The following is a 17,152-nucleotide window of genomic DNA, read 5'->3' as shown; positions in this document are numbered from 1 at the left end:
TTTGTTGACGAAGGCAATATTTGAGAACGATAAAAAGATTTAGACTAGAAGGAAGATCCTTTTTCCATTTAGATGAAACTTGGCTAAACGAAAATCATACCATCTCCCATAAATATGTTGATGTCAAACAATAACAGATTTAAATAAATAAAATTAAACCAAAAGAAAATCATATTAGTAAACAAAAATTGTAATATTTTCTGTAAGCATTTACTCTAAAATTATTTATTGTATTACAGTTGGCTGCTTCCTTACTTCGTTAAAGGCTACAAACGAGAACTAACCGAAGATGATATGTACAGACATCGAAGTGAGCATGATTCTAGTAAGCTAGGACAAAAGCTGGAGGATAGGTGGATAAAACACGTAGCTAAGAACAAGAATCCCGTATATTATAAAGTGTTAATAGGAACATTTCTTTGGGAAATATTTGTTCTCAATGTTCTCGTTGTAGTAATAGAGGCGATAAGGTAAGTAAACATGTCCTGATCTAATCCCTACGTTTTTGGGTTTTATCTTACTCTTTAGTATTCTATTCTTGCCTCTTTCTTAGATGATGTACTAAGTAGAGAAGCCCAGTAGGGCCTCCGTTGCTTCCGTTAATGTACCCTTAGAAACTCTTTGATTCCAAATAATCAAGTCTTTATAATTTGCTTCTTAGTTAAGGGGTGAATGCTCAATACTTGCTACAATTATGGATTATTTTCAATAAAATATGGATCCTTGTTAATTCTCTGCAATAATAACATTTTAGACTTCTGGAGTAAACGGTTGGGAGTACTTTGATTTTTTTTTTGGGATTGATGTTTTGTAGAGCCGCTGGTTTTATACTCCTATTTTTTTAGAAGCATTTAGAATTAAAGTTTTAAAATTCAAATTCAAATCTCTTTTAGTTTTGTTTAAAGTCAGAGGTTCGTCAAGGGCGTTTTTGCCGCTTTCAAAATATTATGTGTAAAGGTTCATGGTTTTCCTTATTTCATCCCGGTATAAATTGCTCACGATAGCCTTTGGCAATGTATTTATTTTCTATTTACCCTGCCTCTAAACGTTTTATAATTTTTATATGTTGGTGCGATAAATAGCAAGACTGTATCAAGGTCGTTAATAAAGTCAGGCCAGTTAGCTTTAATTAATCCAACTTGCCCTGAAAATATTTTAACCAGCGGGATTTGGATACCGAAAGTTGACCGTGCAATTTGAATGCGGCATCTTATTTCTTTTGTTTGAGTATTATCTTCTGTAATTACGATTGAAATGGGAATAAGCCATAATTAAAGGTTAAAGCACGTTTATTGACGTTTCAATTTCCACTTCGGGAATCGTTCTCAAAATACAAACATTAGTGAATTAAACATATTTTTGTTTTTTTTTATCTGTGTATTCACATACACAGATAACAACCTTTACAACCTTTACATCAAACTACCTTGCTATCAAAGATGATAACGGAACTCTATTCACTTCTAAAAAAGATATTTTACACAGATGGAAAGAATACTGTGGACGACTGATGATGGAGGAAAGCACAGACGCCCCATCACAACAAGAACAGTTTTGCGACGGAACCTGACGTACTCAAAAGTGAAGTTGAAGCAGCAATTATGAGGCAAAAAAGTCAGAAAGCTGCCGGTCCAGATAACATACCTGACCTAGATGACGTTGGAGTGGATATAATACATCAAATTTGTCAAAGAGTGTGGGAGACAGGTAAATGGCCTGAGGACTGGACACAATCACTATATATTCTCATACATAAAAAGGGAGCGAAAGATTTATGTAGCAACTATAATAGTAGTAACTATAATGTAGTAACTAAATAGACAGCACAAGGGGTCCAGGGAGGAGAAGACACTCGTGGCTCCAAAACTTGCGGCAATGGTTCGGATTGTCATCTGCTGAACTATTCAGATCTGCCGTAAACAAAGTCAGAATAGCCATGTTGATTGCCAACTTTCGGAACGGACAAGGCACATGAAGAAGAAGAAGCAACTATCGCACAATTGCTCTAATTGCGCATTGCAGTAAGGTACTCTTACACATAATTCTCGAGAGGATAAAGCCCTTTTTACTACCTAACATTGCGGAGGAACAAGCAGGTTTCGTCCCCGGACGTGGTACTAGAGAACAAATTTTAAACGTATGGCAGATTGTAGAAAAATCCAGAGAATTCAACATCACAACATATTTGTGCTTCATAGATTATAGTAAAGCTTTCGATTTGGTCAACTGAAGTAAAATGTGGCAGGTTTTGTCTGAAATGGGAGTTCCCAATCATCTGATACTTCTAATTAAAAGCCTGTACAATAACAATTATGCCAGAGTTAGAATAAATGGGGAACTAACCGATAGTTTCAGGGTCACAAAGGGCGTGAGACAAGGCTGCATACTAAGCCCAATTCTATTTAACATCTATGGTGAATGGATAATGCGGAGAGCTACTGAGGACTGGAACGGTGGCATCACCATTGGCGGGAAGAAGATTTCCAACTTGAGATATGCAGATGATACTACTATCCTCGCTAGTTCTGAAGCTGAATTGATTCACCTGCTACAACGGATAGAAGACGTAAGCTTAACGATGGGCCTTAAAATAAACAGAGATAAAACGAGAATCATGATAATTGACAGAGCTAACAACAATCAAAATCATCTGGTCATGATAAACAATATCGCTGTTGTAGATAAATTTGTGTATCTGGGCTCATTAATAACCAACAAACGAGGCTGTACTGATGAAATAAAGCGGCGGTCAGCAATCGCAAAAAGCGCTGTGGCAAAATTAACAAAAATTTGGAAAAGCCATGAAATAACTACCGATACAAAAATGAGACTAGTAAGAAGTCTAGTTTTTCTAGTTTTTACTTATGCATCGGAATGCTGGACCCTTACTGAGAAAGACAAAAATAACATAGATGTATTTGAGATGTACTGCTGGAGACGAATGCTGAGAATACCATGGGTGGCCCGAAGAACAAGTGAATCCATACTGGACCAGCTAAACATAAAGAAAAGACTAAGAACACAAATATCAGAACAAATAAGCTATTTTGGACATGTGCTTCGAAGAAATGGTCTTGACAAACTTACCATCCAGGGAAAAGTAGAAGGCAAAAGAAATAGAGGTAGATCTCCCACACGATACACGGACCATATTGTTGCTACCATTGGCGCTCCATTGTGGGAATGTGCTGGAATGGAAGAAGATAGAAAAACGTGGAGGAACATTGGGAAATTCTGTTTTAACGATATTTCGTTGTTTTTATGTTAAGTTCTTGGTGTTGGTTGTTAAAATCACCTGTAGAAATGACTGGATGTCGTCTTACATCTATAAAGTGGCTTGGTCATATATAATTAAAATATTTCCAGTGTTGCGGCACGTGCAGTTGTAAGTGAGATTTGGATGTCTTAGAGGACAATCTCCTATTTAAGACGGTCGAAAGATTGATACAGATAAAATGTATACCTACATAACACATGTCATACCCTTAATAAAAAGAAATATTTTGAGATAACGATTTATAATTTTTTATCATGATCATTTTAATTAAAAAAATATCATTACACTTTATTTACGTCATTATGGTATCATTGTTTACGTTTCCCATACCAACATTATGCTGGTAGAAATGTCATTCAAAATTATTAATTTGAAATCTGATTGATATAAATTTTATTGACGTCTCTCTCCAATTAGTATCGATATTAAGGCTGTTTTATCGGTGCATCAAAACCTAGGGACAGTGTTTTCTCTGTTATTTACTGACAAAATGTCTCGAAATTTGGACATGTTATTCGAAATTATGTTGCCTTTAAACTGATGGTTTTACTTTTTTTATTTTTTTGAAACTTCTGTTGAAAAATTGGAATATACTGTTTAACGTTCTATTATAACCAAACTTTTTACGCCCATCACTCGAAAGAGTTTTTTTTTCTGTAATCGTTGATTTTTGTTTCACCTTTCTGTGTCCAGTAATAATCGAGAAAAGCATGTTCCAAATTTAAAGAAAATTGCTAAAAAATACTGAAATCTAATAGTGAAACGTGTTACTCATCATTGGGCTTAGTTTCATCGTTATCGCCTTCGTGACGTCAAATCTCATGAACGTACGGTCAGTTAGTTCGTGTTAAAACTAATTTGAATGGAGAATAATGTATTTGTTGTCATTAAACTACCCATCGGCCGGCGGCACTGAGTAAAGATGGTCTCGCGTAAGCAGTGTGGAAAAGTAAGTGATACGCCCATTTCAAATCGCAGTTGGCTTGAACTGCTAAAACAGCCTTAAGAGCGGAGTGCATCCTAAACTAAACTGTTAACAAAGTGATATATGGTTGAATGCTCGAATAAATGAACTAATGAACTGTTAGCGTCCGCTAGATAATACAAACAAATTTTAAATTGACTGAGACTGAGACACACTATACGATATTAGGCAATTTTTTAAATGTGTATCAGTTTAATTTATTGATCTGTTGTTAATTTTTTTAGTTTAATTCTTTATTATTTTTACGTTCTTCAGTTAAATTAATACAGTTTGTTTTTTTTTTTCAGAATGGCCCAACCATTTATAATATCAAAACTACTAACAATTTATGAAAAAGATCCCAAAGACAATATCAACGATGTTTATCTCTACTCAGGATTAATAGTAGCGACTTCATTTGTAAATGTAATTCTTCTCCATAGATTCAATTTAGCAATGATGCAAGTTGGTATGAAGATGAGAATAGCTTCTTGTTCTGTGATATATAGGAAAGCTTTAAGACTTAGCAAATCTGCTCTAGCGGAAACAACGATTGGACAGATGGTAAATTTACTTTCTAATGATGTAGGAAGATTTGATCAAGCTGTACATCATCTTCATTACTTCTATATTGCTCCGATACAAGCACTTATTGTGATGGTCTTTTTATATGTCGTTGTTGGATGGACAGCACTTCTTGGAACAATATTTTTGTTACTATCCATACCCTTACAGTGTAAGTATTAATATAAGATAATTCACTTTTGGATTTTATTATAAAGTTGGTATTTAGTTTATTTTATTTTTTATTTGCGTTTCCTTTTTAATAACTGGTGGAGCGATGTTTGATAATGAGTGAAGGTGTTAAACTCTTTTTGGCTTTTTTATTACACTGCTTGTTTTATAAATGTGTCTTGATCGCTATTAATAGGGGTAGGCATATTGTGCTGTTGATAGGTAGAGTGCTAGCGCTGTTATTTATCACATACTTCATTATGTTCCGAACACGTGCACACATTTCTAGCTTGGTTCTTAGATTTAGTGTTTTCAATATGCCGCTTCTAGCTGGATGTTTTTTTTGGGGTCACTCCGATACACTTGGGAAATGGACAATGTGACAATGTGACCCTATTCCATTGAAAGGTAAAGTAATTTGTGGCTTGCCTGTTGTGGATATGGAAGAGGTACTATAGGAAGAGGTTGAGTATTATAGGAAGCGTTTGAAAATACTCCTCTTTGTGGTACTCCATTTTTGTGGGCACGGCATCTACTTGTGTTCCCCTGAAATTCGACAAGGAAATGTCGGTTAGTCAAAATTTATCGGAGGACTTTTAACTATTTTGTTCATTTTGTTTAGAAGTATTCAATAGTTAACAGCCTTTAACTTCTTTTTATATCCGTCCTTGATGTACTGAGTAAGGAAGAGTATTTGGCTAGTACATAACATTTATACTCTAAAGCCTGACTGTTTCTCTATAAGGTTTTCGTCTATGTGTGGATTGGTTATATTCAATATCAATCTTTCGTACAGCTTGAATGTTGAACACAGGAGAGAAATATGGGTGCTAGCTTTTCGAGTCTTCTGGATCCTTACTTGGTTTTAATACAGCTATCACTTTAAATTATAAAAACTATAGAAGACAACAAAAGCATGAAAGCATTGAGGAGAAAAATGGAAAATGGCAAAAAAGAAATCTTCCAACTTAAAGACAAAAATGGAAATATTATCTCAGATAGACCAAGCATATTACATATAGTGGAAAGTTTCTATGAAACATTATATAAAAGTCAAGTTATTCCAGAGCTCATCGAACAACCAAACAAAAGGTACATAATGTAGGATCGGAGAATATACCAGATATATCACGAAAGGAAATTCAACATGCCCTCAAAAATATGAAAAATAATAGAGCTCCAGGGGAAGATGGTGTAGTCATTGAGACAATTGAACTAGGACGTCCACTTTTGATGTCCCGAATTCAAACACTTTTTAATCTATGTCTGCATAGTAAAAACATTCCAAGTAAATTGAAGAATTCGGTTACAATCCTCCTCCACAAAAAAGGGGATAACTCAGATCTCGAAAACTATAGGCCAATTAGTTTGCTTAACCACCTATACAAGCTCTTTACTCGAATACTGACAAACAGATTAGAAGCAAAACTCGATTTCTATCAATCAGAAGAACAGGCAGGATTTCGAGCGGGACTCGGAACAAACGACCATTTGCAATGCCTTAAAACTCTAGTTGAAAAGTCTATCGAATATAACAGACCCCTTGCTCTTATCTTTGTCGACTTCCACAAAGCATTTGACACAGTCAAAACAGTTGCTATCTTAAAAGCACTATCAGAATGCAGAATAGATCACAGGTATGCAAATATTATTCGAAATATATACGAAAATGCGACAACAACCGTTAACCTCCATTGCATGACTGAGAAGATAAAAATTGGCAGAGGGGTGCGGCAGGGAGATACCTTGTCGCCAAAGCTATTTATAACAGTTATGGAGTACGCATTTAAACGGCTAGAGTGGGAATCAAAGGGTATTAGCATCGATGGAAAGATATTCAATCATCTGAGATATGCCGATGATATTGTTCTCATAACAGACAACTTAGGAGAAGCCAGAGTTATGCTACAACAACTACAGCAAGTAACCCAGAAAGTCGGTTTAAAAATAAACTATAAAAAAATAAAGATGATGACCAATCTCGTCCCCAATGAGCTAATAGAAATCGAAAAGTCGCCCATAGAACTTGTGGAAAAATATGTGTATTTGGGCCACGAAATAAGGTTAACGGGAGATAACCAAATATGCGAGCTACTCAGAAGAATAAGTCTGGGTTGGGCTGCATTCGGAAAAATGAGAGACGTATTTAAAACAAATATACCGATCCATTTAAAAAGGAAAGCTTTTAACCAGTGCGTTCTACCAGTCCTCACATACGGAGCAGAAACCTTAACTCTCACAAAAACATCAGCCGAAAAATTGAGAAGGACACAACGAAAGATGGAGAGATCAATGCTTGGAATAAGCTTAAGAAATAGAATAAGAAACGAGGAAGTTCATAGACGAACCGGAGTGGAAGACATTATCGAACATATTACAAGGCAAAAATGGAGATGGGCAGGACATGTTGTAAGAATGAAAGGCGACAGTTGGACAAAAAAATTGCTTGAGTGGAGACCATGGGCTGACAAGCGAAGCCGAGGAAGACCTCCAACGCGATGGACCGACGACCTCAAAAGAATCGTGACCAATTGGATAGCAGAGGCTCAGAACAGAAGCAGATGGAAAAGTCTAGAGGAGGCCTATATTCAACAATGGACAACTCAGGGCTTATTGATGATGATGATCACTTTAAATTGTCCTTATAGTTTTGGGATCTTAGCATACGCAAAACATTGATTTATAATCTTTAATAGTCATGTTCTTGAAAAACTGCTTATACTTTTAAGGATTTTATTTATCAGGTCTTATTAGGTTCTAGGTATTGACGCCTGTTTATAAACTGCTTTGGGCTGCTTTTGTACTTTACGTGGGTTACCGTTCTGTAAAAGTTTAGTAGGGATCTGATTGACGTAGGTGAATTGCGTGTCTTGTCTCCAGCCAGACTTTATATTAAATTTCAGACTGTTCTACTACTGTGTGTCAAATTGGTGTTTTCAACTCTGTGTCTACGACTGGCGTCTAGTTTCTGATATTGCCGCTACTAAGTCTCTGCCTGGTTCAATCGTCATTGTAGATAAAGGTTCTCATCATATAACTGGCAGTAGTTCTCGGACATTAACTTTTCCAAAACTAAAATTCTGATATTTCACAAAAACCTCCATGAACAAGTTACACCTAACATACAAATAAATGGTATCACCCTTCGGAGTTCCCAAAGCTTTATATACCTGGGCAAAAAACTAAATAGTCTACTAGACCACTCAAAAGAAATTAGAAGACGCATTGAAATAGCAAGATCTGGTTTCATGAATATGCGTAAAATGCTCTATAACCCCAAGCTATCAGTCTTAATAAGATTGCGAACACTAAAGTGTTATGTGTGGTCTCTATTACTATATGGCTGTGAGACCTGGATATTAAAACAGTATAACGTCAACAAATTAAATTCATTTAAAATGTGGATATACCGCCGAATGCTAACAATAAACTGGACCAGCAGAACTACGAATGAAGAAGTACTAAGAGCAATGAACACACGCTCTCATCTGGTCAATACTATTAAAATTAGAAAGACGTCATATCTAGGACACGTAATGCGTCATTGGGAATTTGAGAAGCTCCACGCAATATTAGAAGGCAAGATTAAAGGTAAAAGGGGCATAGGACGAAAGAAAAAATCTTGGCTACGAAACATCAGAGATTGGACCCACACAAGAGGAAATGAATTAATTCATCAAGCCCAGAACAGAGAGAAATTTGCCATATTGATCGCCAACCTCAACAGAGAAGGCACTTAGGAGGAGGAGGAGTTTTCGTACAGGTTGCAATTGTTCTCCGTTATTCCAAGGATATAGTTGATTTTATATCTAAAGGAATGGCATTTCGTGACGCCAGTTTGACTGGCATCGTAGTTTGTATGGTCTGGCTTCTAGTAATTGGTTAAGACACATATAAAACTAGGTAATTTATTTAGTTACATCTTGTAATTTGATTGATATATGATTCCCTAGTAGTTTTAGTCTATAACCCCTTATTTCAGTTATAAGCCAAACTAAATGCACTCGTAGTAATAATATGTTTTAATGCAAGTTATAAATTAGAGAATAAACATTTATTTTAGATACTAACCTTACTTGGAAATGCACGACAAAACTTAATCTATTCAAAAATCTCTACATTTATGACTGGTACGCAGACTGATAGTGCTTTCTTTAGATTCATAGATGTCTAATCCATTTTAAAACAAACTACTGTAGTTTCAATTATATAACAGCCAACCAATTAGATTGACAGTTGCTCAATTTTGTGCATAACATTACAATACGAAATTTGTCTTAGAAACTATCACATCGAGACCAGCTGTAAGGTTATATAGATAAACTTTCCCACTGTCTACCATGTATACCGCTAAATTCTTTTAAAATATTCTGTTCAATTTATGAAATTTATAATTTCTTATTAAAATCCAGTTTCTCGTACTTTTTGACCACATCCGAATAATATTGATACTCCAATTACACCTCCAATATTAATTTCAGCTAAACCTCCGTAGAATATATTGACATATGATTTTAATGTCTTTGTAACTAATTCTAAAAAGCATCAGATAAATCTACAATGTTTAAAAGTAAACCGTTCTTCTTCTTCTTAGCCTTCTGTCGTCCATGTTTGGACATAGGCCTCTCCCAACTCCTTCCATCGGTCTCTATCCTGAGCAACATATTTCCAATTTGTTCCGGCTATTCTTTTAATATCATCAACCCATCTCATCTGTGGTCTTCCTCTTGGTCGTTTACTTTCGTAAGGTCTCCAATGTTGTATTGTAGTATTCCAACGTTGGTCTATTTGTCTAGCAGTGTGGCCCGCGAAGCTCCATTTAAATTTGTCAATTTTTGTTGCTATGTCCTCGACTTTTGTTTTGGATCTTACCCAGTCGTTCCTCTTTTTATCTGACAGTCGTATACCTAACATTGCTCTTTCTGTTGTGGTTAGTTTATTCATGTTTGCTTTGGTTAGGGTCCAAGTTTGACATCCATATGTCATGATAGGAAGGATGCATTGGTTGAACACTTTGCTCCTCAAGTATTGGGGTATATTGCGGTTCTTAAGTATCCAACTAAGTTTTACAATTCCTGCCCATGCTAGTCTTGCTCTTCTAGTAATTTCCGCACTTTGGTTCTCTTTGTCAAGTCTCAGGATTTGACCTAGGTAGATATATTCCTGGATTTGTTTTATCTCACTGCCATTTATAATTATACGTCTGGGGTCATCTGTGTTTGTCATTATTTTTGTTTTTTTATATTCATTTTTAGACCTACGTATTGGGAGCTGGCTGCTAGTTCCCCCATCATAATTTGCAGTTCCTCGAATGTGCTCGCTATAATCACTACGTCGTCAGCGAATATGAGGTGGTGTAACTTGTTGCCATTAACGTTAATGCCATAGGTTGACCAATTTGTAGTTTTGAAGACGTCTTCTAGGGCTAGGTTGAAAAGCTTTGGCGATATTACGTCTCCTTGTCTCACTCCTCTCTTAATGGGGATGGGATTTGTATTTTCGTCTAGTTGTACGATCATAGTTGCATTTTCATATATATTATGTATTAGTTTGTATTAGTTGCCTATATCTCGAATCTATTCTACAATTATTAATAGCTTGTTCTATGGCCCACATCTCGATACTATCAAACGCCGTTTCATAGTCGACGAAGGCAAGAAATACGAGTAGTTGGTATTCATTTGCCTTCTCTATCAATGTTCTCATTGTCAGCAGATGGTCTGATGTACTATATCCTTTGCGGAAGCCAGCCTGTTCAACCGGTTGGTAATTGTCCATTTTGTAGGTTAACCGTTTGTTAATAATTCTCATAAATAGTTTGTATACTTGACTGAGCAACGATATAGGTCTATAATTCTGTAGATAACATTTGTCCCCTTTTTTGTGTAAGAGTATTACTAGACTCTCGTTCCAGTCTTTAGGGATCTTGCTATTATGGAGACATCTATTAAATAGCTCTGTTAGTACAGGGATTACCAGTTATTACAGGGAATTTTCTCCTAAAAGTATATCTAGTGCCCAATCTTTGGTTCAAGCTATTCAAAACTTTTTTCCATAATTTAATTTCACTGTGTCAGTTATCATGAAATATTTATGCAGACGACACTGCAATAGCGGCTAAACATCGAAATGTAGCCATAGCAGTTATCAACCTGCAAACAGCGTTGGGCGAAATCGAAAAAATAGAGTATTATATGAAAAATCGCCAAGCAGTTCAAAAAGAAATTTCAGTAGCCAGGGAAACAACTTACGGTACAAAACAATCCCATTGAGTGGAAAAGCGAGGCAAAATACCTGGGAGAAATCATGGATAAAATACTAACATTCAAAAAGCACGTAGACGCCACAGTGCAAAAATCCAACATAGCTAAACCATTCATCAGATGACTCACAGGCAAAAAAAGCAAACTGAGGACTTAAACTAAAATCAGGCTAATAAACATTATCATTCTACCGATACTTATATATGCATCTCTCGCATAGGGACACACCTATAACACCACAAAGAAGAGGATTCAAGCAGTTCACAACAACTGCCTAAAAGAAACCGTCAACGTCCCAAGATATGTAGCGGAACTTTTTATATTCAGGGAACTGCAACAGGTCAGAGTTATTAGTCCCATACTGCGAGAGATCATGAAATACGATGCTTTCCACCGATGGAAACACAAAAGGCCTAAACAAAAAATAGTGAAATAAATTAAGAAACAAAATAAAAGTGAAGTTTAATAAAAAGTAGTGAGCGAAACTAAAATAAATACTGTAGGGAAAATCAAACAAGGAAATAAACAAAATCACCAGAGAGAAAACAAAACCCTAGAAAGAAAAAATAAATAAATAAATCAACAGAGGATAGTGCGTAGCTCTAAATAGTCGACAAATACTGCTAACCGCCGCACTGTGTGAGCCTCAAGGGTTCAGAACCAACTAAACCATAACAGGACTTTTCTATAGACATCCTGCAAAAAAACTAACAATAACTAACAAAAAAAATTTATCAAAATACTAAAAAAAATCGGCGAAATCCAACAAAAAAATACACAAATCAAAAAACCCGGGCACGTAGGACCCAAGCCTCAGCAAGCAATTTTAGATTCGCGGAAAAGTCACTAGAGGATTACAGGAATAAAGCGCGTCACGCTGTCATACTGTTAGGGAGTTTTATTACCCAGGACTCCCACATGAAGAGCATTTGGCTGATAGTTATACCCCTATCGCGCATTAGAGTGCTATAGGGGGGAAAGAAATGGTCTAAAGCATTGGAGCGGGGAGTGACTCATGTTTTATTCGAGTTATTACACCTCGCTCCAATGAATTGTTACACCCGAACGTAATTCTAAGGGGTGAACATGTTTCTTAGGCTGGGTTTAATTAAATTGCTTGCTTGCTAGTTACCATGATATTTATTGCGTTTACTACATTCACTGAATTTATATTTTTATCATTTTTAGCATGGTTGGGTAAGAAAACTTCGCAGTTCAGATTGAAAACTGCCACTCGTACCGACGAAAGGGTTCGACTTATGAATGAAATTATATCTGGAATTCAGGTTATTAAAATGTACACTTGGGAATACCCATTTGCCAAGTTAGTTGAGTATGTTAGAGGGTAAGTAGATCACGTTCATGTTATTTTTTAAATAATTTTTAGTGGCATTTTACGATTTACGATCCCAGTTTTAAATTCTTAACATTCAAAATAAAGGCCTTCGGCTATCAATATTAGAATCTATGAAAATTATCAAATTAAAAAATTCAGATAGAATTCTGAATGACCAACTTGAGACAAACAGTTTTCCCCTTCTCAACTTATTTAGTTAAACACTATAAATTGTTAGGCGCATAGCAAAAAAGCTCACTTGAGAAAGGCACTCTGTAGAAATAGCTGTAGTGATAATTAGTTATAATAAAAATTTGTGAAAGTGTTAAAACAAAAGTTTTCAGTGTTAAATTGCTTGATAAAATGACCAAACTTGAATATGCTTGATTTATAATGAGATCAAGTAACGGTCGAATCCATTACATAAAATAGAACTATTAACAGTAAATAAACCAAACTTACTACTAGCATACGCTGATGATATTGATATTGACATTGGAAATATAGTCACAATTGATTATAATGACAATTACATTTTGTTGTAATACCTAAAAATTTGAGGTTTGGATTTCCTCTCCGGAAATATTTCTCAAAAAAGGTTATTCAATAATTTTATTAGAAAACGGTGTATTTCCGCCAAGTTCGTTGACCACAATTGTCGTTGTGCTAACAAAATTTTTGGATAAAATGTAATTTTTTTATTACAATCAATTGTGGCTCAATCCCATATAAACGTATGTAATATTTAACTTAGTTATGCCACAAGAAAACAGTTTTAGAACCAACAATATTACAATTCTTGTTTAAATATCTCAATGACATTATAATATACTTCGTAAACTCAAATACTAATGTTACTTTAACTGTCAACTTTTATATTTTTTTACATTTTATGACGTTCCAGTTATTACTAGACATTTTAAAAATTTTCGATGTTCTCATCACCTATTTTATATATAAATAACTAAAAAGAACATAATAGAAAAAAAAAAACTAAAAACAAATTACCAAGAAAAAAGACTATGTATTAGAGATCAATACTACTTAGTAATAGATTTAGGATAAGATTGTATAAGAAACAATGACTAATGAAAAAATGAGTAAAAATTGTAAGATTGGCGAATGGATTTAGTGTCCGCAGTGATATAAACCCAAACAAACAAACAACAACAAAAGTTTTCGATGATATCTTGATTATTCTAGATATTGTTAATGATGCTTATTTTTCGTCAAGGAACTTTTTGTAGATAAAATAAATATCACGAAACTGTCGTAAAAATATATAAAACAGTGATTAGACCGGTGTGTAACGAGATTTAATTAAGCATCAGATCTAAATAACCTATTTCAGTTTAAAATTTAAAATCCTTATAATAACAACTACACTATTATTGCTCAACGCGATTGTTTGTTTATGTCATTGAAAATATCGGTGTAATGAGGACGCACGCTGACCTAGTCAAATTTGCAACGTAATCAAAAGCTTATTAAATAATGTGTACAAATTAAACAAGTAAAAACAATATTATATCAACAAACGCACGTGAGTTAAATAACTGGAAGTCACGGGATTAAGATTATTATTAAGAATGAAGAATCCAGAGAACGGTCGAAATTAGGGTTGTCATCCGTCAACTGAGTACTATCAGTTATTGTACTTAGAGAACTAATAAAAGGAATTATGAGTATCTATTGAGTACAAGTAATTAACCACCTGCAGGGGGTAAACTACCCCTGCAGTTCCACTATATGGAACTCTTGATAGAAGAATACCATAAACGTTATAAGAAGATACAACACCATTATATGACGATCCTACATTATTATAGGTGCTCATGTATGAGTGCGAGACGTGGACGCTGACAAAAGCAATGAAAAGAAAACTCAGCGATAACTCAGACTATAATGCTAGCGATGTAGTCCAATAGATCAAACCGCAAGGTCTTAGATGGGCTGGCCATAACCACAGACTCTCCAATAACCGCCTCACTATGTTATTCTGGGAGGAAGCTCCGGTGGGTAAATTGTTCATTAGGACATCCATGAATGCGATGGAGAGACAACATATGACCAGATTTAAGAACAATAAGGCTACTTAACTATGATAAACAATCGTTTGAGATGAAAGCGCTTTGTGTAGTCAGCCATGACCCACTTCGGGTTCTAGTGCTACGAGAAGAGGAAGAAGTAGGTAGTAAGAATTCGTTTATTTTGATATGTTTTGTTTGCAGGAAATCGGATAGTTCGCATCAGTTTTAGGAATGCTCTTAATAAGGGCCAAAGTTTCTTGACCAATGAAAATAATGAGAAAACGAAATTCTTTCACATTGGACAAATCAGGATTGTAATGGCCAAATCGAAAATGATCTGAAAATGTTAAGCTTTGTAAAAGTAACTGTAGACTTTGTAGAAAGTGGATTCGATTTTAAGGAAATATATAAAGTAGAAGATGATGAATCCTTAATTAAACAATGATTTTTATGGACTTTACCCCATAATATGCATGATGAACAGGTACTCTAAGCTTATAATGATCCGGAATATTTTTACCTGTTATTAATTCGATGATTAGGTTGTAAGATGTATGAAAATCTCGATATATTGCTTTGATTTCCTCTGCCATGGCCAAGAACCATGAGTTAAAAGTATTACTCCTTGATGCCTGTCTCACAGTCTTCCTTTAATCTAGATTAGAGAAAAAAGAAAAGAACGTATAATTAATTATATGATACGATGTTATATTATCTTAATATTTTTTTCTGGATTTACACATCTTTCCACGAATATCTTGGCATTTATAATAGTTTAATTTTAATAATGTACAGCAATTATAATTTTATTTTTTAATATTTTAGCAACGAAGTAAAGTTCATTAGGAAAACATCCGTTATCCGTGCAATTCTGATGTCCTTGGCCATGACTTTAAATGATGTAGCTGTTGCGATATGTTTGGTGACTTTTGTTTTGACAGGAAATCCTCTAACAGCTTCCTATGCATTCACAGTTACATCATATTACCGTTTGATGGGTTCACTAACATACTTCTTTCCCCAAGCTGTTTCTCAAGGATCCGAAATGTACATATCGATGAAGAGAATCCAGAGATTCTTGCAATATGATGAGCTCAAGACTGACGCTGATTACATTCCTGAAAATTCTCTAAATGGTAATAAAAACGGCAAACCTGCTCTAAAAGAATTAACTGGTTCCGATAAGGGAAGCATCCATATTAGAAATGCTTCTGCTAAATGGTTGAAGTCGCAACCTGAGAACAATTTAGAAGACATTGACATGGATGTAACACCTGGTAATTTAGCAGCTGTTGTTGGTTCTGTAGGAAGTGGAAAGACAACCTTATTGCACATAATTATGAAGGAGCTCGAGCTCCAACGTGGATCTGTTACTGTAAATGGTAAAGTTTCGTATGCATCTCAAGAGCCTTGGCTATTTGGTGGTAGTATAAGACAAAATATTCTATTTGGACAAAAATATGACCAAGTGAAATATAATGAAGTAGTAAGAGTGTGTGCATTACAAAGAGATTTTACTCTATTTCCTCACGGAGATAGAACTTTAGCGGGAGAACGGGGAGTTACTTTAAGTGGTGGTCAAAGAGCTAGAATTAACTTAGCTAGAGCTGTTTATAAAGAAGCTGATATTTACTTACTAGATGATCCTCTATCCGCCGTTGATACTCATGTTGGTAAACATATATTTGAAGAGTGTATCTGTGGATACCTTGGAAATAAATGTGTCGTCTTGGTGACGCATCAACTACAATATTTAAAGAAAATACCGAATATATATTTATTAAAGAATGGTCAAGTAGCTGTTTCCGGTTCCTATAATGATATAAGAGATTCTAATACAGATTACAGTAAACTGTTGGCTAATATAGAAGAAGAAGAGGAGGAGATAAGAAGGAAGTCCAGAATTATTCAAACCAAACAAGAAAAAACCGAAGAAGAAGAAGTACAAGTGTTACAAAGAGAAGCTAAAAGTACCGGTAATATTTCTGGACGTGTTTATCTAAAATATGCTCAAGCTGGTGGACATCTGTTTAAATCTTTTTGCTTAATAATGCTGTTTATATTGGGTCAAGCTTTGTTAAGTATATGCCAATATTTCGTTACTTTCTGGTAAGTAATTCAAAATAAGTAATTACTATGTTTCTGTTTTTATTTGTAATACTATTACCTTACGTACTCGATTTTATAAGGCTTATAGTTTATGCTGACTGATTCTGATAGTATAGTCCTTAGACAAGGAAAGAGAGAGAACGCGTAATGGTATGGAATGGACTGAAGCCAAACCGACACCAAAAAGGTTGCCAGGTCATATTGTATTTCTTCAGTAGATCGAAAATAATGGATATATATCAATAAATACATTTTTTCCAAAATTTATATTTGAACACTGATATACAGCTTTTGATATACACTGATATACATTTGATTTTTTTAATTTTTGCATGATACAGTACACTACTATCAAGCATTCGACTGGTATTAGCTAAACTAAAAAATTCCAGGACTGGCTTTGGAAAAATTAATTTAGGGATTCGTATTAAATATTAC

The 17,152-nt window shown here is 34.9% G+C and overlaps 1 protein-coding gene across 3 annotated transcripts in view; it reads left to right on the top strand.

The window, feature by feature from the left end:
- The window catches only part of LOC140449789 (probable multidrug resistance-associated protein lethal(2)03659), an 81,842-nt gene that overhangs the window by 40,518 nt on the left and 24,172 nt on the right, over positions 1 to 17,152 (top strand). For all 3 annotated transcript variants that reach the window (XM_072543142.1, XM_072543139.1, XM_072543140.1), the window contains 4 exons: positions 240 to 470; positions 4,550 to 4,977; positions 12,428 to 12,584; positions 15,431 to 16,714. In XM_072543142.1, the coding sequence (XP_072399243.1) occupies positions 240 to 470; positions 4,550 to 4,977; positions 12,428 to 12,584; positions 15,431 to 16,714 (2,100 nt within the window). The remainder of the gene's footprint in view (positions 1 to 239; positions 471 to 4,549; positions 4,978 to 12,427; positions 12,585 to 15,430; positions 16,715 to 17,152) is intronic.

This window comes from Diabrotica undecimpunctata, chromosome 9 (genome assembly GCF_040954645.1).
Source record: "Diabrotica undecimpunctata isolate CICGRU chromosome 9, icDiaUnde3, whole genome shotgun sequence".
NCBI lineage: Eukaryota > Metazoa > Arthropoda > Insecta > Coleoptera > Chrysomelidae > Diabrotica > Diabrotica undecimpunctata.
This window is presented reverse-complemented; position numbering and strand designations above follow the sequence as displayed.